At 41.7% G+C, this 25,510-nt stretch overlaps 1 protein-coding gene across 4 annotated transcripts in view; it reads left to right on the top strand.

The window, feature by feature from the left end:
* The window catches only part of FAM120A (family with sequence similarity 120 member A), a 118,773-nt gene that overhangs the window by 86,153 nt on the left and 7,110 nt on the right, over window positions 1-25,510 (top strand). For 3 of the 4 annotated variants that reach the window (XM_021671900.2, XM_012463587.3, XM_064361595.1), the window contains exons 11-17: window positions 6,551-6,800; window positions 11,716-11,830; window positions 17,601-17,810; window positions 19,054-19,237; window positions 19,820-19,957; window positions 22,361-22,502; window positions 23,465-23,561. In XM_021671900.2, coding sequence (XP_021527575.1) covers window positions 6,551-6,800; window positions 11,716-11,830; window positions 17,601-17,810; window positions 19,054-19,237; window positions 19,820-19,957; window positions 22,361-22,502; window positions 23,465-23,561 — 1,136 coding nt within the window. The remainder of the gene's footprint in view (window positions 1-6,550; window positions 6,801-11,715; window positions 11,831-17,600; window positions 17,811-19,053; window positions 19,238-19,819; window positions 19,958-22,360; window positions 22,503-23,464; window positions 23,562-25,510) is intronic. The other variant, XM_064361594.1, reaches the window with a different exon arrangement.

Below are 25,510 nucleotides of genomic sequence, written 5' to 3'. Positions count from 1 at the left end.
ATTTGGAAGCCTAGTCAGTGATTAAGGTATATGATCAAGTGTTCATAATTTACAGTTAACATTCCTGTGATTTACCAAAGTTTCATTTTTAAAGTCACTATATGGTGAAAGTAGGATATTATACCCTTAAAAATTTTTAGCCCTTCTTCTCCTGAACTAGGTGATAGCAAAAAAAATAAAAATAAGAAAAATAAAAATTCCAACCTTTTGAAAGTCATGTTGTATTACATGCTGGTAGTTTATTTTCCACCCCTTTCTTTCCATCCCTAAGTTCTGTAATTTCACCTTAGGAAATTCAGAAAAATATTTGCTTATCATGGCAGTATATGCCTTGGAATTCTAAGCCCTGCCAGTGGTGCATGTGGAAGAGCACTATTAACACTCAGGGGCATTCAGATTCCTGCAGACGTGCTCCACAGTGATAGTGGCACCTGCTGGTAGGGAGGGTGGAACCCAGGGACCTTTTCTGTTGATGCTGGAATAAAGGTTGGGCCTGGAGACGAGCCCGGGGTCTGACACAAGAACTCTTGGCTTTGAAGCTTTCATCTTGCAAAAATACAGGTGCTGTAGCGAGTTTCTTCTACTCATTCCTGTGGTGGAAGTGGTTATGTGCCTCAATGGCTTTTCCTCCTTCAGGGTGCTTCTTGGTCGCTCTCAGTCACTGAGGTTCTTCCTCTCCAAGGGTCAGTGGGAGAGGCTGCAGTGGTTTGAGGGCAAACAAGACAGAGTAAAAGGCCTACATTTTAAAAGATTGTAGGGTAATAAGTATCCCCAGCAATAACTGAAGAGCACAAAGTTCAGAAAGTAAAGCTCAGTGATGTGCACATTTTTTAAATTAACATTATCCACTTAATAAAATTGGCCTTCGTTTCTTGCCTCCTATTTCTTATAAAAGTCTTCCCTAGTACCTCAAAATTAAGTAAGAGAAACAGACTTATAAAAAGTAGACAGATAAAAATTATACACACATGAAATAAATTTATGGAATGAGGGAAGAAGTTTATAGATGATGAGTACTATTTTTATGAAAGATTTTCCTGTATTTATTCCTGTAGTTTTAAACCACCAAGAAAAGCCAAAAGGAGTAATTTTTCCTGGTACAGTTTGCTTTAGAAATGTTTTTATTTGTGCTAATAATTGGAAATGCTAATAAAAAATAAGTCTGCTCACTGTGGATTATATTATGAAGTAATAGTTTAATCAATATTACTGTGCTGATTTAATATGTGTGAAAATTGGGATTGTAAACATTTTCCCCATGATTTCTTTGAAGGCTGTTAGTAAGTCTGTCTGAATTTCTTTATTCTACAAAGATTTCTAGGAGCAGCATTGACTTTTTTTCACAGAACTTTGAGTAGATCAGCACAAGAGATGATTGCTGAGGAAGCCAAATGATATGACAGGCCAATCTGTAATATTACTCTTTTGGATTAATATTTATTTCATAAGTCCTCAAACTCTTTTTTTTTTTTTTTTTAACCAGGGTTACTTGCCAATCCTTGAACTTTTGGGTTTCTAATATAGTAGGAATAACATACATAGAATGAGGAATAGGAACAGCATTGATCCACATGTCTGTAATACCGTATTCTGCTACATGTCCTGTGCCTTACTAAGCATTTATATTTTTGTGGACAATGGACTGCTCCATCCTCAAATATCAAAGGTTTAAGAAAATATCCCATTTGAGAATTGAAGAGGGTGCTTACCGATGTGTCAGCCTGAGAAGGAGAACTCAACCTGCTACCTACATGCTGGGGCTGCTTAGAAGTTAAGGGACAGTTTTTCTATTAGAAGGAAAGAACAGTCTTCATTATGTCCATTTTTCTGTTTCTGCCCTGATATAAATGAGTTGGAGGTTTTTGTTGTTGTTTATGATCATAACAATCCCAGGAAAGCTCGGCACGTATAATAGTGGCTCTTCCCTAAATACACACAACCAGAAGTCTAGTCAGCCACCATCTTGGAAGCCATTCATCTCTACACATCTCTTCCTCACCTATGAACATGCGTGCATGCATGCTGCAGCTCTCTCTCCTGCTCCCTTAGTGGGCATTGCTAATTAATGGTGGCGCTTTGGCAGTAAGCTTAGAGACATACTTTAATAATACGGTCTTATAGGTGGCCACTCCAGCAAGTTGGGTTTGGCGTACAAAATGAACCATGTATATTATTCCTGGGCTGGTATAGATCCAAAGTCAGCATTATAACAGATTTCCAAGGTGGCTTAGTTGTCATAGCTTTTTTTTTTTTTTTTTTTTTTTTTTTGAGATGGAATCTCCCTCTGTCACCCAGGCTGGAGTGCAGTGGCATGATTTTGGCTCCCGAGTAGCTAGGATTACAGGAGCCTACCACCCTGCCCAGCTAATTTTGTATTTTTTTTAGTAGAGACAGGGTTTCTCCATGTTGGTCAGGCTGGTCTGGAACTCCTGACCTCAGGTGATCCACCTACCTTGGCCTCCCAAAGTGTTGGGATTACAGGCGTGAGCCACCACACCTGGCCTAGTTGTCATGTTACATGTGCTACTAAAAGAAGATGAGTAACATCCGATGGAAGACTTTGAGTTTTTATGACAGCTTAAGTATGATAGTATTTTATGGCCCCAAATTGTATTTTGAAGGGGTGCTTTCTGTAAGGAAAATGCATTACAAGTTTAGCCTCCAGTAACATGTCTGCCCTAGAGTTGTTTTTGCCAGTGTAAAACTTCAGTTTAGTGTAAGGTAAAGAAGACAGTTTAATATTCATTCTTTTAGAACTAGGCTAATTCCTGAAGTAGTGAATTTTTCTGATAGTTGAAAAGATGAGATTAATATTTGTTGACAGTGTTACACAAGATTTATTCATAGGTCTTCAGCTAGATGAGCTGACCTCCAGGAATCTCTTACTGTTTTAATAAGACACAGTAGGAACATGTTTCTCTTCAAAACTTCCAGTACAGAGTTCATTTTATACCACCATGCTTTTTCTAACTCCCAGATGGTACCCACCCAGGATGTGCTGGAGCCCAGCGCCATGGGCAAGCCCACATACCCACAGGTTTCTGTAAAGACTCAAGTACCTTGCTGTGAGTTGGCTACTTTTATTTGCTTATTTCCTGTGGGTTGAGTAATACCAGGAGGGCTAAGAAGCCCAGAGAGAAGAGCAGCAGGTGCTCCCATCTCTAGTGGCTGTCCTTCAGCTGCCCCTTTGCAGGTGATTTGTAAAGCAGAACCAAGCTTTTTTCTTTCCTCAACTCCTTCCACCTTTGAGGGTGCAGTGTCAACCTGAAAACTGGATGTCCCTTGGAATTCTTCATAAGCACTAATTTTTAATTAATGTAAATAATGTATAAAATGTGAATCAGTCTCATGCAGTTTTCTCTACATAATGAGAGACACTAGGTGCTTTTTATATTTAATAATCAACTGTATTGCAAAGTCAGTTGTGACCTCTTATCTTAGACCTGGATCTAGGCTGAGGTCTGAGAACTCAAGGAGACCCTCCCTCTCAGGCACACGCCCATGCAGATTTTCCACCTCCCCCTTGCCCCAGCCCTACATGGCACATAGTAGATGTTCCGTAAATACTGATTAACTGATTGGCCTAAGGTTCTACCTCTCTTCTGTGGTGGAAGACTCAGAAGATCTCTGTTAGAGATGAGCACCTTTGCTTCTGGGGCAAGCCTTTGTGTCAGTCACATCTATTTTTTTTGATAAAGACATGTATTTCTTGAATTGGACTTGCTGTTCTTGTCATGACTGTTGCACATGGGCAACAACATGCTTAGTGCTGTGAAAGAGGACACTATCCCCCCTCTGTCCCTACTGTGTCTACAGGCTTACCCAAGACAGTTCTGAGCCCTTATAGGACTCGGGGCAGCCTTTGGCTGGAGTATTGCTGTGAGTCCATCAACAAGAGTCGTTTCGGCTCTCAGGAATATGTTCACCTGTTTCTGTCTGAGCTGTGTAGAGTCTTGAGACACAGTGCCAGACCAGGCTCATTCAGACATACAGGAGGCCCTCAGATCTCTAATGTGGAGAGTTGTTGGAGCCTGCAGCTGGAGTGCATGTTTCTGAGGATACCATGCATTAGGACTAGTGCTTGTGACCTCCACTTCACTGTGTGACCTAGGGCCTCGTGGGAGGAAGTCTGCAGAGGCCTAAAGGTTTTGAAATTGAGAAGAAAAATCTTCTACCAATAGTTTTTTTTTTTTCCTAGAATGAAAACAAAACATAAATGATTGCTAAAATGATTAAAGAGAGGTGAGAACAGAGTCGATGAAAGGGAAAGAAAAAAATGACAAAGTAAAGATGCGTTTATTAATTATGGCTCTCTTGAAAACCCCTAGGGGACTCCTGACAGGCACAACCTAAACCCATGCTCTGTGTGTGTGGTATGTTTCAGTGTGTGTATTGTGGTGTGTGTGTGGTGGTGGGATGTGTGAGGTGGGGTTTGTTGGGGGTGGGTATGTTATGTGAAGTATGTGATGTGTGTGTGGTATGAAATGTGTGTCCTGTGTGTTTGTGAGGTGGGTGTATGTGGAGTAATCTGATAGCAACATAGCATATTGGCAAACAGCTCATTCTGGAAGCCCCCCCTTGTCTGTTTTCTCTTGGGGCCAAGCAGCCTTGGTGTTGGATCACAGGTGGGAAGGCAGGGTCGGCTCACAGGAAGGCCTGTGCGTGGTAGTGGTGGTTGTGGAGATGATCCTGTATGTTCCAACACTACTTCTGGGAAAGCTTCCGGAAGCTGAGCTGTGCTGGAGATCCACAGGATTGGAGTGGGGGTGGTGCCTTAGATTGTGCGTCCAACGACAGGGTCTGCTTCGTGATGGAGACTTTATTGGTTTTATATCTACACTTAAAAGTACTGAATAAAAACAAATAAGCATGTATTTATATATACATGTATGTCTGTGTTTTGACTTGATGGACTTTAAGCATTTGGAGTGTTTGAAATAGTCCTTTAACATCTAAACACTAAGATATTCAAATGTAATGACAGACATTTGCCTAATAAGAGCAGTAACATTTTTGTAAAAGGAAAATTTTCGGTGACTGCCTTAACTTGTACCCCAGCTGTACCCTGCAGGCTTCATGTAAGGGGACACTGTCTGGAGTTGGCTCCAGAAGAGCTTGTCACAGAGCCCTTGCAGTGAGATCTTGACTCAATGTGTTCCTATATGTGACACTGTTACCTGACTTGTCAGATAGTGAAATGTGTTTAAGCATTTTTTTTTCTGTTGCTGAGAAAGTGTGTATCCAAGTATCTTAACTCCTGGCATTTTTCATGACATTTTAAGAGATTATTGTATTGCCTGACTATGTTTAGACTCAGAGTGGAACTGGAGATTAGCCAGTAATACATTTAACTCTGTCCTGCTTTTGGATTCTTCAGAATGCCTTAGGTATTAATTTAGAGAAGACAAACCCAGATAGATTAATGTAATTTGGATAGAATGAATGTGTCGAAGATCAAATTAGAGTTTATGGTAGCATCCTGGTCTCCGAACAGCCACTGACCTTGGAGTGGGCTGTGTACTGGAGTGTGTTAGCCAGGGATGGTGCCTTTGCTCATCTGTAGCAGCACTGGGCAAGGGGCCACACTGGGCCCTGCTGTGGTTCTGGTGTTTATTCAACTAAAGTGAACCACTTGTTACTTATGAAATGCACACTCAGATTTCCCTATTGGGTCGTTACCTCAGTGCAGTTGATGAAATTTTAACATTCTACTATGCAGTATGGATTGTTTTTGTTTTATTTCCTTGTCACTGTTTTTTCCTTAATTTATTGGGAAATCAACTGGGAAAATGTGGATGTTTATGTATTTGTAAGAATTAATTGACTAACAGTAAAACATTTGTGGATAAAAGGTATTGTTTTTGTGTTATGTCAACTTAGAATTTCTTGTCTTTTTTGAGACCAAGTGTTGGATAACTTTATACTCTGTCTGAAGTCTTGCTGAATAGAATTACTGTGTGCTGGCATCATCTGGGACTTCAACACTTGCAATATGTGCATCTGCTTGTGTTTTATGGCCAGTCTTAAAAATAGTTTAACAGTTAAATTTGTTAAAGTGGGAAGTTCAGTAAAGTGGCTACTGAATACAAATTATTTCTCAAATCTAATTTGTGAGAGTATTTATCTATGTAGAAAGAGATTAGCTATCCAAATTGGATGTGGCATGTAAAAATAATTAGATAACCACATACTTCTGTGAATGACACCAATTGTTATAACTAAAACTATTTGTAGATGTAAAATGTTAAAATGGATTTTGTCTAACATCTTGATTTATACACATTAATTATATGAGGAAATCAAGGCATGATTTGATTGGATGAAACTTGTTTGTGGCCTAAAATCTGAACGAGCTGTTAATTGCATGGAATAGAGGGGCAAACAAAATACCCACGAGGACTTGACGGTTGGTGGTTTGCTAGGGAGAGAATGCATTGTTACCTGAGAGGCAATTTCTTCAGACCAATTACTAGAGCTGCTTATGTTTGTTAAGACTGAAAGTAGGTGAATGATGCATGAATGTGTCTTCTCTGGTTTTTTGTTTCTGTAGTCTCACCAGTGATCATTAAAGAATGGGCAGCTTACAAAGGGAAATCTCCTCAAACCCCGGAATTGGTTGAAGCTCTTGCCTTCAGGGAGTGGACCTGTCCCAACCTGAAGAGGCTATGGTTGGGCAAGGCGGTGGAGGACAAGAACCGCAGGATGAGGGCCTTCCTGGCCTGCATGAGGTCAGACACCCCGGCCATGCTCAACCCTGCCAACGTGCCCACTCACCTCATGGTGCTCTGCTGCGTCTTACGGTGGGTGCCACGCATGGGAGCTGGGACCTGTGTCCCAGCCAGTTGTAGGGGCTGTGACCACAGTGTCAGATGAGTTCTAGAGAGGATGTAAAGTTTATTCCAGATCAATCATGTTGTCTGTTGAAATTTATCCTTATCCCACATTTATATATGTGATAGAAATATAGGCTATGTAAATGCAGTCTAGATTTTAATAGCTATGCTACCGTATGTTTGTAGGTATATTTTGTAAGCATGTATGGTATATAAATATTATATAATGATTTTAAACATAGTTTATTATTTAAATATTGGAGATTTTGAAGGCTATAAGAGGAGATTCTTATTATATATTATTTGGAATTCTTCTATAGGGAAAATGTGCCTCATCTTCCCCCTTCATTTATTTAATCATTTACAGTCACACATCGCTTAATGATGGGGATACATTTTGAGAAATGTGCCATTAGGTGATTGTCATTGTACAAAACATCATAGTGTTTTTACACAAACATGATGGTGAGTATTTGTATATCTAAACATGAAAAAGTACAGTCAAAATATGGTATTACAATCTTATGGGACCACCATTATGTATGTGGTCCGTTGTTGACCAACACATTAGTGTGGCACATGACTGTATTTATATCAGTATGGACTCCTGTCCTCTTTTTACAGAGTCATAATCAATTCACTTGGGGTTATATCCAGCTCTGCCTTACCCTTGCTCACATTGTCCCGGCTCTGGCCTTGGGAACTGTCTTAGGTTGGCCTTTGTGACACACACCATCCTCTTGTCTGGGGAGAGCTTCCTTACTTTTTGGCCCTATGAGATGCTTCAGGCATGCTTTGTGTTTCCTTGCTCCAGCATCAGCCATCTCTCCAAAGAGCAGCCCTGGTTCCTTGTCATGAAGAAGGTATCTGGAAACCCAGGTCTGGGTGCTGGTGTGCTTCAGCTGGGATGTCTCTGCATCTGTGCCCTCATAGCCCACAGCTCAGGTGTATGGGTAGATACTGTTGATGTTTTGGAGTTCAGTTGAGTTAGGATACGTACTAGATGTTCGTTAGGTTTTGTAGTTGATTGATTTGATTTGGTTTTAAAAGAACTTCAAACATAGAGAAAAGTTGCAAGTACAATACAGAAACCTTTTTTTTTTAACTTACTTTACTGATTTTCTAACAAATTAGGGCATTTTACTTTATAACTACCATAGAGCCATCAAAATCAATCCATAGTGATGCTGTAGTCCATTCCACCCTTCAGAGTTGTTAGGCTTGTCCCAATAGTGTCCTTCATGACAAGGAACCTGTTCCTGTTCCAGGTCCTCTCTTTGCTTTCAGGAGTGATGCCCTGCCTGGAGGTGCACATCTCCTGTCCCATTAGGCAGGACACGGCTCTGAGGATTTGGTGCAGGGTGTCTGTGGCTTCTCTGTGTGGAGCTGCTCTCATCTTTTGTGACTCTCATGTGGAAGTGCTTGGAGGCCCTGTAAAGGTTTCACTTCTCAGACAGCTAGCATGTTTGTAGCAGCATGGACTCAGAGCCTTCTGTTTCTCTGGGGGCCCTCAACTCACTGCACCATCGCCTGTTTTGATGTTCCCCTTGTTACCTTGCCAGCTGGCCTTTGTTGTCTTCTCTGAGCACCTCTTTACTTCTCCACAGATGTTCTGCTTGCCCCTGTGTCTCTCTGCCTCACCCCTGGTATCTCCATTTCTCCAAGCAGCCCTCGTTCCTCCAAGTGGGGGATGGCATTTAGAAGCCAGGCTTTTAGAGCTGGAGGTTCCTTGCTGTGGGAACTTTGCTGCCCTGGCCCTCCCAGTGCAGCATGGGAGGATCCACCCCAACACTGCTGCTGCGTATTCCTATTTCTCATTGAAAACAGTGGTTTCACCTGGTCCCTCCAAGCTGGCATCCTGCTGCACTCATAGCTTCTGGCTCTGGCAGTGAGAGGCTTGGCTGGGAAGCCCTATGCCCTCTTACTTGGTCAGGAACCCTGTGTGGCGCAGTCCCCATTGCCCCTGCTTCTTTTGGGGGTCTGCCTCACCCACTGGGCTGGCACTGCCTGTGCAGGCATGACTGACCGTCCCTCCCACTGGATCTCAACTACCTGACTTTAGGAAGGGAGGGACACAGCTTATTCATGTTTTTATTTCCTGATGTTTCTTAAATTTATAATAAATGTTAAGGCCAATAACTTATTTGGGGAGACTCAGTTAAACAGAGATTGACTTAGAGCACAGTGTGTCAGCTGAACATGTTTTCCGTTGAAGACTGGCTCATGGGAAAGACTCCTCCTTTTTTTTTTTTTTTTTTTTTTTTAAGTGGAATTTTTTTGCTCTTTTTGCCCAGGCTGGAGCGCAGTGGCGCCATCTCAGCTCACTGCAACCTCTGCCTCCTGGGTTCAAGCGATTCTCCTGCTTCAGCCTCCTGAGTAGCTGGGATTACAGGCATGCACCACCACACCCAGCTAATTTTTTGTTGTTGTTTATTAGAAATGGGGTTTCACCATGTTGGTCAGGCTGGTCTTGAACTCCTGACCTCAGGTGATGCACCCGCCTTGGCCTACCAAAATGCTGGGATTACAGGCATGAGCCACCATGCCCAGCTGACTCCTTTATTTTTGCTTTTAGAGGCTTCTGGTTTTTTCTGATGGCAAATTCAATTAAGGACATGTTTTTATCAATAATATTATATTTATAGAAAGCTTAAGACTTTGGGTTCTCTGAGATCAAGTTAGCAATAATGAATTTGATTACTTTTATGTATTTTTCTCTTCCAAGTTTAGTGTGACACATGGCCTTTAATTTAGCAGAGCACCTGACTGGCCACCATATACTTGACCTAAGGTGCATACTGGGACCCTGTGTGAGGACACACTCTGGGGCCCCATGGCCACGGTAGGATGAGCTGCTATTGCACTATAGGAGGCGAGGGCCACATTGTTTCAGCTTTGTGTTTAAGTTCATGCTCAGACTCATGATGCTGTCCCATCTGCTGTATTTTCTCTGTTCCTCCAGTGGCTGGTGCCTTGTGGCCTGCTCTATGTGGGCACTGAGATGCAAGGACAGGGAAGAAGCCATGCAGCTGGTCCTCGTGGCATTGCTTCCAATCCTGCTCTTTTGTTTGCTCGTCTTGGTGCCTGGGGCCTGGCGCCTGGCAGCGAATGCCAGCCCTTTCTCAACAGTGATACCAGAAACACCTGTGTCATCTCTTCAGCACTGTTGAGATGGCCATCAGCAAGACAGAAATGAATGGGCATGGCCATGCTCCAGTAACCTTCTTTTTACAAACACAGGCAGCCAGCTCATAGCTTTTTTTTATTCTTTTGTGGACTATTATCAATTTCTATTGGACAGATGTTTCTTCATGATTAGAGTCAAGTGATGCCTTTGGGGTGGAGCCCCACAAAAGAAGTATGATGGTCTTCTCATTGCTCCTTAAGGCAGTTTAGTTTTTGCTTTTTCTAGTGATGTGCCAGTCATAAACCTTTTGTAAAGGATGTGATTTTTGTCATTGCAATTATTGATGGTTTAATTAAATAAAACTTTCACATCATTCTTTTATGTATCTGATCAAATGTAAATACCATACAAATGTAACATTCGCTGTTTGTTCACCTTGAGATTGCATTTACATCCTACTTTTGCCACATTAATTTGACCATGACGTATATAAGCGCTCTGTGCCTCAGTTTCCCCTTCTCTAAAATGGGATAATTATTATTCCTGCCTCAGAGTTTCTATGACAGTAGATGAGTTAAAGTGTGTAAAGCGCTTATGCCTTGGCACCTAGCAAGCACATAAACTTTCCACTTTGGGCTTCAACTGAAAATATATCTCAGTGAGCTGTCTAGAACCTCTCCTACTTAGTTTGTGTTCCCATGGATGAATATTAATTAATACAAGAATAATTTAGTGCTCAGCACCAACTCTGACCTTGGGTTTTGTTAAAACTCAGATTTAAAACTCAGATTTTAAGCACTGAGCAAACTTACTCTGTAGATGGGAATGGAAAGAACTTTGTTAAGCATGTCACAGTTCTCTGAACTCCTTTTGAGTTATTTGCCAGAAATCACGTAGTAATCTATCATCAGAAGTTATTTTTAGTGATCAGCTGGCAACTTGATTAGATCATCCTTCAAGTTTATTGAATGCAAAGAACTGGGAACCCTTAGACTTCAGAAAGGTTTATGATTAAGTCATTATAATTAGCCCTTTACTTTCTCATGCCCAGACACTCCTTGGGGTTGTGCTTGCACAGTGCTCTAGGGTGTTTGTGATTCAGGCAGCGCTGTTACCGAGAAGGGAAGGAGACTCTCAGGCAGACCTGTTCTAGTTGAAGTTGAAGATTTGGAGATTGATTGTCCTTCAGCAGCCACTTCAGGGTGCACACATTTTACTGTGACTCTAGTGATGGTCCTATGCATTGCTTTTCTTGAGTCTGACTCCCCCTCACCTTGTGGTACTGACCCCATCTTTGGTTGTTTACCTGCTCTGTGGACCTGCAGCTGCAGAGTGGCTAGGCAATGGTCTTTGCTTTTCATCTCGGGATTTCTCTTCTTATTTGTACCTAGGGTCTGCCCCCTGGGTATCCTGGCTTGAACAAAAAATGAATGAAACCTGAAAATTGGTACTTAGAATGTACTTTCAGAGTTTAAATACTTCACAAGAGTGAAGTTGTATCAAAAATCACTGACCAGCTAGTTTTCACTATGCACAATTTCAATTATTCGAAAGCAAAACATTCTGATCATCTTGGGTGATTATGTTTTCATTCATAACTGCATCATCAAGTGAAAATAGAAAAGCTGATAAGAAATCACGTGGGTCTTCTTAGCTCACCTCATCCGGAATTTACCTAGAACCTCCCACTGGGCTTGTCCCTGTGACAACTGACCACTCAGTAATTACCAACCTTTCGTTTCTGCCCCTCACCAGGTACATGGTGCAGTGGCCAGGAGCACGCATCCTCCGGCGTCAGGAGCTGGATGCCTTCCTGGCTCAGGCGCTGTCCCCCAAACTCTACGAGCCTGATCAGCTCCAGGAACTCAAGGTAATTTATCAGCTTCATTGCCTTGTCTTGGACAATCTCGCTTTGGATTTTGGTGTAATACAGCTAACTTTCAACAGGCAGAATTGCTAATTCTTTAATTGCTTTAGTGCACTAAACTAATAATACTAATATGATAAGAACTTGATCGATTGCCTTCATGGCAGAAGGAATACTGAATATTCCTTTCTAGTTACGGATTTGCTATCCCCAGTTTGGAAATGGTTAGTCCCACTGTTGTCAGAGAATGATTTCCCCTTGTTTACCATTGGGTGTTTATTCTTATTTATTACGTCATAAAATAAACTTGCTTTTTATATATTAGGAGGGGATGGATTCCAAACCCTGAGAGGGCTTGATCTTAAGAATTTTCTAACATCTAGCGAGGATTCTTTTTCTTATTTCATTTCACTGTTCCTAATTACAACATTAGTTTTCTCTAAAAAATATTCTTTGCCCCTCTAGTATTATAAAATCCCTTATAAAAAACCACTTGAAGAACGATGTTAGATCATCATTTCTGTGCCCCTTTAAGTCAGCATTTAACATCATATTCCTTTTAATTTTGCCTTCTAGTAATTCCTTTTGTTCTTTGTTTTAACAATATTGATTTTTCTTCAAGTTGTCACCTAATTTTTCAGTGTGAATATCTTTTTCAGTATACTTTCATTAGTTACCTGGTTCACATGGTTGTAATTGCTTTCTAATTTCCATATTAAATTTTAGAAAGTTCAAGACTTTTCAAAGCTGGTTAAATTAGTAGATCAGCCTTTTCTTTTCAATGTATAGGATTTTGTTTTTTTCTTTGCCATCAGTTCTTTTGTTTTGTTTTGTTTTACAGAGTTTGATTTGTAATCAGTTAATCTCTTTCCACAAAATTGCCTTCACCTTAGATCTTTTTGGCATTCTTTATGAAGGCATTCTTTCCAGCAGGGGAATTTTAGGCTCGCTTTATAGATTTTCAGTATTCAATAGTTGTTGCTTAATAAATTCTAGTTTTCTCTAAATTATCATGTTAAATTGAGTAATTTGCTGTTAAGTGACCCTCCTCAACTGTGTGTGGAGCTCACCTGAGACTTCTTATGACTTAGAAATAAGCTAAGTAAAAAAACCAAAACTTAGGAGAATTCACTTCAAATTATATTCTTTGCTTTGTAGATCAAGCTTTTCTGTTTGTTAGACAGAAATTATCATTTTTAATGTTTTTGAATTTATGTTTCTGTTTTCAATGTTTGGTCAGGTGTCCCTGTCAGGCAGTGTGGCTGGTGCTAAGTCAGGTCCTTCCCCGTATCCTCACCTGGTTTGTCTCATCACCACCGTCTTCGTCACAGACTGTGCTTCAGGGGGTTGGAGATACTTTTGCTAGAGTGTGGTGCCATCCCTCTACCTCTACTCCTGTTTCTCTTATATAGATTATTACATCAGTATTGACATCCCAGTTCTGAAAATCAGACCGCCAGGTATCAGGTATGCCCACTAAGCCTTATTCACCATCAAGTTACTTTTACTCAAAGTTCATCTTATATCTCATATCCTTTTCATTTTTGGATCAACACATAGGATATAACTTTTGACAATCACACTCTAAGCTTTCATTTTGGTTCTTTTGAGATCTTAGTGCTTTCATGGTTTTCTCCTGGTTCTTCATCTAAAGCCAGACATTTGTAGAGATGTGCTCAGAAAGGCATAGGTATATATAGTAAACTTCAGTCTGACTCATCGATCCTCTGGGTCTTGCTTGTCTGGAGGTCGACAGTTCCCTTTAATAAGAACAGCCTACACCTGTAAGTGCTTCATTTTCATGATTAGTATAAATTCTGAAAGACCTATAAGGAAGAATAGCATTTATTGAGGGGAAAGGCAGTTGTTTGCTTTTTTGTTTTTTAAGATTTAAGATCCTCTCAGCTATCATCAGATTGAGAATTGATAGGAATGATCATTATTTAAATGCTACAAAAATTCCTATGCAGAGCTGAGGGTTCTAAAATTCAGTGATAGAAAATTAAATTCTAAAATTGCCTTTTCATTTAACCACTAAAATTTTGTGCAATATCAAAAGCAACAACAATGCTTTGTTGTAATACACTATTTCATGGTTTGTGATATAGTCAACTCTTGACTGTTAACTGGTGTGTCTGGGCCTGCTACTCAGTTTGTGGATTGCCCAGACCCTGTTTCTCTTCTGCCATTTATCATCCACTCTGTGGTTGGCCATCAGAGGAGGAAAAGAGGAAGGAAAAACCCAGTGCTGATAGTTAGGACTCTTGTTAACTTTTTTTAATGGGAGGTTTGATAGGAAAAGACACTGAAACTGTTAGTTACAATGAATTTTTAAGAATTTCATCTCATCCATGCTTTCTTCGTCCGCCATGTCCATGAATAATTGAGAGTGTTCCATGTGGCTCCTTGAATACCTGTGACAGTGATTGATGACCCTCATTTTTCCTGTTATATTTTTTAAGCCCTTCTCCTAGGTTACCAGCATGAATATAATTAAGGTAAAATTAGCACTGACCCTGTGTTCTGAGGAGGGTGGGTAAATAATGAGGAGAAAGAACTTTGTACCATTATAATATTTGTACAGTTTCTTTCTCCCTTGCCTTGACATCCCTATAACTGCCTTAAGTTCTTTTAACAGTTTCACATGCCAAGTGCAGAATATAAAAGATGGAAGGAAAGTGAAGAGCTTTAAAGACAGTATTAGGGGCGTGCAACGTCTGTAATATGTATAAGAGTTATTTTGCATATAGGTAAATATGACAAATCGAAGTAAGAGTCTGTTGCCCAGTAATTAGATGTTGGACAAAGTAACGTCATTCAAATTTGATTCTTGAGCTAATTGGTCAGAGAGATTAACTTCCGTATTTGTATTTCTTATAAAGTCAGAACTTTTTGTATTTCTCTAGTTGATGAACTTTGGATGATGTTGAATATTTTATCTCAATTGATGTAAAAGAATGAGATTAGAATGTGAGTATTGCAGCCATTTTTATAATCAAGGGTTCAGATTTGGGTTCTCCCAATTACCAGCTCTGTGATCTTGAGCCCACTGTGACCCGTCTGTACAAGGGAATTTAGAGGTGCCTGCATTCTGTGTTGTTTAGAGATGACAATGACAATGAAAAAAGCAGTGTTTGATACATATTTCTTAAGTACTCCATAAATATTAGATATTATTATTTATATAATTAACATTTAGGGAAAGAAAAGCACCATGTAATGTAAGTTTAAAAAATTTTCAAAGGAAGCAGATTTACACCGCAATCAAGATTTTATTCAGATTGTTCATGCAAGCTCTTATTCAAAGAACTTTTCTCTTTGAGATTAATGCTAGTTGTCATTATTAAAACCTCTAATTATCTTAGCTATAAACATCATTTAAAAAATTCTTCATGTGCAGCAATCACAAGCATTCCTATACACCAATAACAGACAGAGAGCCAAATCATAAGCAAACTCCCATTCACAATTGCTACAAAGAGAATAAAATCAGCAAAAAATTCTTAAAAATGTAATCCTTTAATGTTAAGGCCATTTGATACACATGCGTGCACACACACACACAGGCATATACACACACACGTGTATGCACACTGTAGCCTTGCTGCATTCTTCCTGTCAGCAAATTTGGAGGTTAATAGTTCTAACTAGGGCGCTCTGTGCCGTATACATCTGCTACTATTTCTTAAGTTTGGTGTGGAGATAGCCATTTTCCGGGTGAATGGTTTTGAGTTACATTAGTTGAGTTACATTAATTGTAAAGGTTTGAATCTGGATGTGATCACCAGCCTGTTCCTAAGAAACAACTGCAGGGGCTGGATGTGTTGGCTAATGCCTGTAATCCCAGCACTTCGGGAGGCCAAGGCGGGTGGATCACATGAGGCCACGAGTTCAAGACTAGCGTGGCCAACATAGTGAAAACATGACTCTACTAAAAGTACAAAAATTAGCCAGATGTGGTGGCGCACGTTTATAATCCCAGCTATTTGGGAGGCTGAGGCAGGAGAATCACTTGAACCCGGGAGGCGGAGGTTGCAGTGAGCCAAGATTGCGCCATTGTACTCCAGTGTGGGTGACAGAGCGAGATTCTGTTTCAAAAAGAAACTGTTAGGATGGTGCTGCATGTGCTTACACAGAGGGTGTTGGTGGCATTTCGTGTTTGACATTTGGATAGCCAGGCAAACAACTTTAGAGCAGCATTTTCTCTCCCTAATCCTTGACCTGGGTTCTCTGTTCTCTGGCGTAGGGCAGAGAGTGGGGCACGGAGGCCCCTGGGCTAGAAGCAGCAGAGTCCCACCTGACTGGAAGGGATTTGTGGTCATTTCTGCAGAGCAAGGGGGCAAGAGATGGGTGTCCTGATCATTCATGGGCCACACCTCTGCTTGGGCACTTTCCAGTAGAGTCAGCTCCCTTGTTCTGCCTTGAGAATTCTCCCTTTCTGCAGCTCAGAGGTGGGGATTGCTGGGGTCTAAATGAATTAAGTACATTTTCTCCATTTTGTTCTAGTTTGACCTCTCTTCCTCCACTTGGCATATAAATATAAAAATTCATCGAATCCTATCACCCCAGCCTTACCTGCCCCCAAGGGAACATTTTTTTGTTCACTTTCCAACAACTACATGGGAAAAGGAGAAGCTGGTGCTGTACAGTAGGATCCAGAGGCGTAAATGCCTTTTATAAATTGGTGAACAGACTTCTTCAGGTTTTGGAAGGTTAACTGCATTGTTAAAATTTAAAAAAAGGTTGTGAAACAGTGTTAGCTGGTAATAGGGAATGTTAACACAAACAACAAAAACAGCAGATGATTGTAAGTTTATTAGCATTTGGCACCAGAATGACCTTTTTCCCTTTAATGAAAATCCCTTTTACCTGCCACAAATAGGCTTTGCTTAGATTGATCTCCTGTAAACATTGCATTCTTGAAAAGCCACCAAAGTAGGAAGACAGAAGCCAGAGCAGAGCTAAAATTTTATCCTGGATAATCCACAAACTAGGTCTTTCATATACAGATGATCAAGAGTTGACTGTACTTGTGTTAGTGTTTCTTACCCTGCTTTTCAGGCACTTGAACCATGGGCTCTACATACAGAAGGCAGGCACCCAGCACTCAACACTGAGGGAAGTTAAAGTCTGTGCAAATTCTAGTAGTATGTATAGTTCGTTGTCTTCTTTCATTTATAAGCTATCCATTTCTCCAGAAGACATTTTGACAGTCTTATTAACAAGTTGCAATTAAAAACATTGACATATAAAATAATGCAAATATAAAGTACAAATTTGTTTTAGAATGTAATTATACCAAGTAATTTTTTTAATGTAACTATTTGAAAATGCAGAATCTTAATAGAGTGTTCATTTTTGACACTCTTTCTGTTCATACATTACCTGTGTGCAGATCTGAAATGTGAAGTGTTATTTCATGAATAGATTGTGGAGCTCTGGACTAAGTTGACCACACATCATTGCTCATTTTGTCACATGTCAGCCTTAAGTACAGTCTTACTCTATACTATGGAACGCTTTATAAGCCCAAACTGAAATACTTGAGTATGCTTATAAAATAGTCTCTTAAATTCAAATGTGTTAAATCACATAAGTATTTCTGTTCAGATGAGGCCAGTGTTAGGTCAGTATGAGGTAATGATAGGACTTCTTAGTGGTGCTGTTTTGTTGAGGAATATTCTGTTAACTTTGGAGAGGTTTAGTAAGATATTGGAAGAATTCAATTCTGTAGTACTCTTATTCCATAGAAATTACTCTTTTCAATTTAAAGATTGAGAACCTAGATCCCCGAGGAATTCAGCTATCAGCTCTCTTCATGAGTGGAGTAGACATGGCCTTGTTTGCAAATGATGCATGCGGACAGCCAATCCCCTGGGAACACTGTTGTCCTTGGATGTATTTTGATGGGAAACTCTTCCAATCCAAACTCCTCAAAGCCAGCCGGGAAAAGACCCCACTCATCGACCTCTGTGATGGTCAGGTATGCTCGAGGGCCGGGTGGCTGCCTTTAACTGCAATAAAATAAAGCTCATTGGCTAAATCTGTCATCTTTTGTACAATATTTATCATCCTGTGTTTCAGGATTCTGTTTTAGGATAGGCCCAGTGCTGAGTGTCACTAAATATCACTTCAGTACCCATGATGGGCCAAGCTCCTGATATAACATTGTTTCTCGTTATTTGTGGTGTAATGTTCTAAAATTCACCTTGAATGCCAGATTAGTGAACACTGAACCATTGCTCCTAGGGAAAATACAAGGTGCTGGGTTCCTTCAAGGCTTTGGTCACATATTTTTGTCAACCAATCAGTATACAATCTTATTTCATGTACTTTTTTTGTTTAAAGACACCTTATATAATATGGATTGTTGATTCATTATTATTGCACTCATAGCCACTAGCATCATAACACATGCCTGAACAAAGCTTCTCTAACATATATTTTCTCCATAAGGCACATCACCACCTCCTTGTGTATTTAGGAACACTTCAGCACTATACTTGGGGACGATTTTATTTGTTCATTTGTTTTGTTTTGTTTTATTATGCGACGGAGTTTCACTCTTGTCGCCCAGGCTGGAGTGCAATGTGATAGTCTCGGCTCACTGCAACCTCCACCTCCCGGGTTCAAACGATTCTCCTGGCTCAGCCTCCTGAGTAGCTGGGATTACAGGCGCCCACCACCATGCCCAGCTAATTTTTGTATTTTTAGTAGAGATGGGGTTTTGCCCTGTTGGTCAAAGCTGGTCTTGAACTCCTGACCTCAAGCAGTGTGCCCACCTTGGCTTCCCAAAGTGCTGGGATTACAGGCATAAGCCCCCACACTCAGCTGGGGACCGTTTTAAACAGTGAAATCACCAATAAAAAAGGACAAAATTGTGAAACATGTGACACTAAATAAACTCTGAAAAGGATTTTTGTTTTCAGCATGAGCTGAAACAAGAAGGCAATCGTTGTCATGTTTGACCTCAGCTGGGATCAGCGCATCAGGCAACTAAAATTTTTGCCGTGTTCTGCACAAGTCTGCAGATGACCAGAAAACAACCATGAGTATTGATTTTTGTGGTTACAGATAAATGTTAGCAAGTAGGCGAATTTGCAGACATAGAATTCATGAATAAAGAGGGCCAACTGTACAGTCAAGATCTTATTTCTTTAGTGTTGATTTAAATTCAATTAAAACCTTGTGGATGGCATTTTCACATGCTGGTCCTTGACTTCCAGGCTGAGCAGGCTGCCAAGGTAGAGAAGATGCGCCAGAGCGTCCTCGAGGGGCTCAGCTTCTCCCGGCAGAGCCACACGCTCCCTTTCCCGCCACCTCCTGCCCTGCCCTTCTACCCTGCCTCTGCATACCCCCGGCACTTTGGGCCTGTCCCACCCTCTCAGGGCAGGGGCAGAGGCTTTGCAGGTGAGTTGATTGGAACTTGTTCCTGTGGGTAACAGATGCCAGATGCCTATAAAGAACGTGCAGCCCTTATAGGCAAGCCCATCTGTTGTGTTGACCTTGTCACTGTTGGTCTTGGAGATCCCGCAGCAGCAGTTCTTCAAGTCCATGAGGAGCAAGTTTGATCCTGGAGACCTGGAGATTAGGGGAGAGGGACCTGCTGATGCTGATGCAAAAGCTGCATCGTAAAATCTGTCAGTCAATCTGAAAACTCTGCTCACATTTTAAGATATATATATTTTTTATCATGTGTAAGGGAAAATAAACCCACCCAGGTCAGAGACAGCCATCTTTCCAGACTCATCTCCCAGGGCCCATCCTGAGCCCCATGTCAATGCCCTGTTTAATGACCCACTGCAGGGAGGGTGGCCTTTCAGTGCTGGTCCCCAGGGACCATGGGCGCAGGACAGCGAGGTGATGAGAGGGGCCAGGAGAGCCCTCCACGGCAGCTGGAGGAGGCAGGGGCCACTCTGCCTGAACACCCAGCAGGGCCCTGAGTCCTGTCCCTTACACTTCTCCCCTCTCTCTCTACCCCGGGTCCCACAGGCGTCTGTGGCTTTGGAGGCCCCTATGGGGAAACGGTAGCAACAGGCCCCTACCGTGCCTTCCGTGTGGCGGCAGCATCGGGACACTGCGGAGCCTTCTCAGGCAGTGACAGCAGCAGGACTAGCAAGTCCCAGGGCGGTAATTATACCCACCCCTTCCCAGAGCTTCTGCCTGCCAGGACTTCCTTCGCTCCATCGTCTGGCGCCTTCCTTCCTCTACTGTCCTCATGAGCCCCTCCTCCAGCAGAACGGCCTTTCTTCTGGGTCCCTGCTCTGACCCTCCTTGACCGCTCCTCCCGAGACTCTCTGCTCTCAGGTCTCGGCAGCGGCTCTGCTGTGGCCAGTCTCTCCTTTCAGGGTAGACCACTGAGTGTCCACCTAGAACAGAGCCTTTCTGTGCACCTGACCATCGCCTCGTGTTCATAGGATGAGCTGCTGACTAATAGTGGCGTTTCTTTCCCAAGCAGCCATCTTTTGGTAAAGATTATCATACTTGCATAGAAAATTCTAATGGTCACAGAATTCCTGACATAAAAAGTCTGTCACAGTTTGTTTCACAGAAACATTTTTAAACAAAGATCTAATGTTGGGAATATAAACAAGGCGGTTTACTGTAGATTCCCAGTGCTTCTGTTTGCATTTGTATTAGGCTTGCAAAGGAGAAAAGGGTCTTAACATTTAGCATAGGAAGCAATGTCTTGTGGTGGTGCTGTAATTGGAAGCCAGTGACCTGTGTCTTTGTCCTAATCCCACGTTTTGAGACTGCAGATCTAAATCTGCCCATTAAATCATATAACAGGACTGACTATTCAGATGTGATTTTTGGAGTCACATTGAGGATGGGCAAGCCTTTCTCTCTTGATCTACAATGATTTTCCAACTCAGTTACATGGGTTAGTTAGGGAGGCCAGCAAGGGACACTGTGTGGAAAGGTGACTCTTGACAGACTTGGCGATGGGGTCAGCCCTTCTGTCTGCAACCTTAGGTTTTCTCTCCTTTCCTTGGTGCAGCTGCATGCCCCTCTGCCTCCTCTGTCCACCCACCAGCCTCCTGCAGGGTGCTACTCTGCTCTGTGACTGCTCCTCATGCAGCTCACAGCTGTGTTTTCTCTCTGCTTCTTGATTTGCTTCAGCTCCTTTTAGTGCCTTGAAACTGAAGCTGGCCTGTAGTTGGGATCAAAGATGGAGGGAGAGGAAAGACTGTACTATGGATAGTGTGGGGTAAGAAGTGAACTCTTAGACTGGAATGAGAAAAGCAACCTGCTTCCTAACTTTCTTAAAATTGTGTCTGGAACTCAGATTTGCACTGCCCAGTATAGTAGTGGCTGGCCACATGCTCTGTTGAGCACTTCAGCTCTGGCTAAAATGTGTAAAATATCAGATTTTAAAACTTAAAATGGGAAGCAGACTAAAATAGTTCATCCATTTTTTATCTTGAACCAGGCACAGTGGCTCATACTTATAATCCCAGCACTTTGGGAGGTCAAGGAGAGAGGATTGCTTGAGGCAGGAGTTCAAGACCAGCCTAGGCAACATAGTGAGACCATTGCCTCTACAAAAAAATTTTAAAAGTTAGCCAGGTGTGGTTGTACGCACCTGTAGTCCCAGCTACTCAGGAGGCTGAGGTGGGAGGATCACTTGAGCTGGGAGGTCAAGGCTGCAGTGAGCCATGATCACGACACTGCACTCCAGCCTGGGTGACAGAGCAAGACCTTGTCTCAAAAAAAAAAAAAAAAATTTTTTTTCTTGACCACTTGTTGCAATAGTATTATTTTGGATACATGGGGTTAAATAAATGCATTATTAAAACATCTTTCCTCTATTTCTTTGTACATTTTTCATGTAGCTACAAGAAAATATAAAGCTTGTTGTAGGTTTCTGTTGGACAGTGCTGAATTGCCACAGCTAACACCAAGAGGACAGTTTATTATAATCCATTCCCACTGTTAGAAAACAAGATGCTTGGGGCTCTGGTTTTGTTTATTTTTTTGTTTTTAATCTGAAGTTTTGCGGCTAGTTAGCAATTTGAGAATTTTCTTAGGTCAGAAAACTTATAATTTGCAGCAATTAAAAGAAGTTAGTAAATTCTATTTGTGACTCTGCTTAAGGAAATTCTAATTTAAAAATAGAATAAGAAATACAGCCTAGATTTATTGATTCTATGATGTTTGGTTAAGGTAGTAAACCTAGAAGTATTTGCCTAAAGAGAAAAACATTCTGAGTTTGCAGATTTCCATCTTGGTAATATAGAAGGCATGCCATACGCACCGATGACAACACTTTATTGAATCTGTTTCTATCTAAAAAGGCTTGCACATTTGCAGTTGGAACCTAATTCAGTTGTCATGGGTTCTTTGCAATAGTTTAAAGTCAAATAGTGTGCACGTAGATACACTACATAATACAAAATTTTACAAAGCAGGAGAAAGTAGCTTCACGGTAAATGTAAACCAAAACTGAAAAGATGTTTCTTGCTGTGTCTTTTTGCTATTCTTAATTCTGTGATTGTAAAGATTTTGTCTTTTCACATATTTTTTGTGCAGGAGTCCAACCTATACCTTCTCAGGGAGGCAAACTAGAAATAGCTGGCACTGTGGTTGGCCACTGGGCTGGGAGCAGGCGGGGCCGTGGGGGCCGGGGGCCTTTCCCCCTGCAGGTGGTTTCTGTCGGAGGACCAGCTAGAGGGTAAGTTCTGAACCGTGAGAATGTCTTTTATATAAATAAAGAATACAGCTTCTAACTTGCTTTTTTGACTTGGGAGTTCAGTAGGAAAATTTTTATATCATTAGATACATTCTTCTTTAAAATCATTTATATTTATTTAATTATTTAGTTTTTATTTATGTATTTATTTTGAGACAGGGTCTCACTCTGTCACCCAAGCTGGAGTTCAGTGGCATAATCACAGTTCAGTGTAGCCTCGACTTTCTGGGCTCCAGCAATCCTCCCACTTCAGCCTCCCAAGTAGCTGGGACCACAGGCATGCGTCAGCATGCCTGGCTAATTTTCGTATTTTTGGTAGAGACACGGTTTCGCCTTGTTGCCCAGGCTGGTCTTGAACTCCTGAGCTCAATTAGTCCACCCGCCTGGGCCTCTCAAAGTGCTGGGATTATAGGTGTGAGCCCCTGTGCCCAGCCTTTAGTATCATTTATAATGCTTGCAATCCCATTTATAGTATTATATAATTATTTAAGTAGCCATTATTAAATAACCATACAATTTTCAATTATCCAGGTGCCTTAACAATTTTTTAAAAGTAGTAGTATTAAAGTACTAGTTTTCAAATCAAATGCATTGGATATGGGGGGGTGTAGCTCAGGGGTAGAGCATTTGACTGCAAATGCAATGGATATGAACCAAAAAAATAAGATTGATTCCTTGGAATAAATCTTCCCTATGATCATACTTAACCTGTTTATCCCTAGTGTTCCATTATTGGAACACTAAGCATGTGGGAGTTATTTATATCCTGCTCAAGGTCATCACCAAGGTCTGATAAAATCCAAAAAATTGCAACCTCCTGCATAAATAGGTTAATTCAGTGCTTCATGAAGTGTAAGACTGGATGGCTTTAAAATCATTTGATATTGTTGTAAATGTCTGTAACAGATTTAAGTGTTTATTGTTGTCCTTTTTTATTCATTTAGGCGTCCAAGAGGAGTTATTTCCACCCCAGTGATTAGAACATTTGGAAGAGGTGGAAGGTACTATGGCAGAGGTTACAAAAACCAGGCAGCGATTCAGGTAAGAAGACAACATGGTGTTTGTGCCAGTTCAGTGCTCTCAGGGATGTCTCCTGTCTGAGCTTGCACTTCTAGTGCCTGCGCTCAGACAGAGGGCCGTGAGGATAATGCTTTAGCTGTCAATCATCTAACACCATAACTGGCACATAGCTGCTCACCAAATGTCTGTTTCCTAGAGCCCAGATCGTTTGCTGTTGAGTGCCTCTTCAGGTTGTCTCTCCCCTTTTACATGATCCTGTGTCTCTGGTGGCTTCCTACCTGGTGTGGCATGATGGTCCAGGCTCACCTTGGGGATTGCCTGGCCGTGTCAGAGCTGGAACAACTACTTTCAGTTTCTTGGTTTCCTCTTTTTTTTTTTTTTTTTTTTTTGAGATGTAGTCTCGCTCTGTTGCCCAGGCTGGAGTGCAGTAGTGCAATCTGGGCTCACTGCAACCTCTGCCTCCCGAGCTCAAGTGATTCTCCTCTCTCAGCCTTCCGAGTAGCTGGGAGTACAGGCGTGCCCCACCACGCCCAGCTGAGTTTTGTATTTTTAGTAGAGATGGGGTTTCACCATGTTGGCCAGGCTGAACCTTTGACCTCAAGTGATCTGTCTCCCTTGGCCTCCCAAAGTGCTGGGGATTACAGGCATGAGCCACCGTGCCCAGCCAGTTTCTTGGTTTCTTTAATGGGAAACATTTCCGGACCATTCTGAGCATGGACAGGTCTTATTACCACAGCACTGTTCACTATTCCTAGTGTTCTGTGGAAGAACTGGCATGGAGCGGGAAGTATATCCACACCTGGAGTTCTGTTTTTTCACACATAAACACGTACATACATCTAAGGTTTTGTTTTGTTTTGTTTTGTTTTTGAGACGGAGTTTCGCTCTTGATACCCAGGCTGGAGTGCAATGGCGCGATCTCGGCTCACCGCAACCTCCGCCTCCTGGGTTCAGGCAATTCTCCTGCCTCAGCCTCCTGAGTAGCTGGGATTACAGGCACGCGCCACCGTGCCCAGCTAATTTTTTGTATTAGTAGAGACGGGGTTTCACCATGTTGACCAGGATGGTCTTGATCTCTTGACCTCGTGATCCACCCGCCTCGGCCTCCCAAAGTGCTGGGATTACAGGCTTGAGCCACCGCGCCCGGCCCTTGTTTTGTTTTTTAAATATAAGATTGTCATGAATTTCTGTTGATGTTTCTAATTCAAACTGAGGACTATAAGGCCTTTAAAAACCTACTGTCATGTATCTGTATGTCCTTTCTTCTGTACCGAGTCACTGTAGGCTTTTCCTGCAGACAGCACTAGGGAGGAAAGGTGCATAAACACAGGCACATGTATGTACTGTGCACACATGTACCTATGTACACAGGCATACACTATATATACATAACGTGCTGTCCACACCAATGAATGACATTATGAGTTTATACTGAATCTTCCAATTCAAATGTAGGACTTCAAGACTTTTACTTAACCTCTACTTCATATCTAAATGTCCCTTCTTCCTCCCTGAGAATCTTGGTTCTTAAGAAGCCAGAAAAGGCTGGGCACAGTGGCTCATGCCTGTAATCCCAGCACTTTGGGAGACCGAAGCAGGCAGATTAGGAGTTTCAGACCAGCAGGCAATATGGCAAGACCTCATCTCTGCAAAAAATCAAAAATTAGCTGGGCATGGTGGTAAGTGCCTGTGGTCTCAGCTACTCAGGAGGCTGAGGTGGGAGAATTGCTTGAGGTTGAGGCTGCAGTGAACTGAGTTTGTGCCACTGCACTCTAGCCTGGGTGACAGAACAAGACGGTGTCTCAGAAAAAAAGTAGTAGTCAGGAGTTGATTAAATTGGATATACAAAACTAATTATTTACTTTTTCCATACTGTACACACAACAGGCTCAGAATGAATACTACCATTACCAGCCTAAATTACTGAGAACAGTTAAAAGGAAATGTTTGCTTCTCATTCTCCCTCACCA

The sequence above is a fragment of the Aotus nancymaae genome, unplaced genomic scaffold, assembly GCF_030222135.1.
Source record: "Aotus nancymaae isolate 86718 unplaced genomic scaffold, 86718_ANA_hifiasm-v0.15.2.pri h1tg000041l, whole genome shotgun sequence".
Classification (NCBI taxonomy): domain Eukaryota; kingdom Metazoa; phylum Chordata; class Mammalia; order Primates; family Aotidae; genus Aotus; species Aotus nancymaae.
This window is presented reverse-complemented; position numbering and strand designations above follow the sequence as displayed.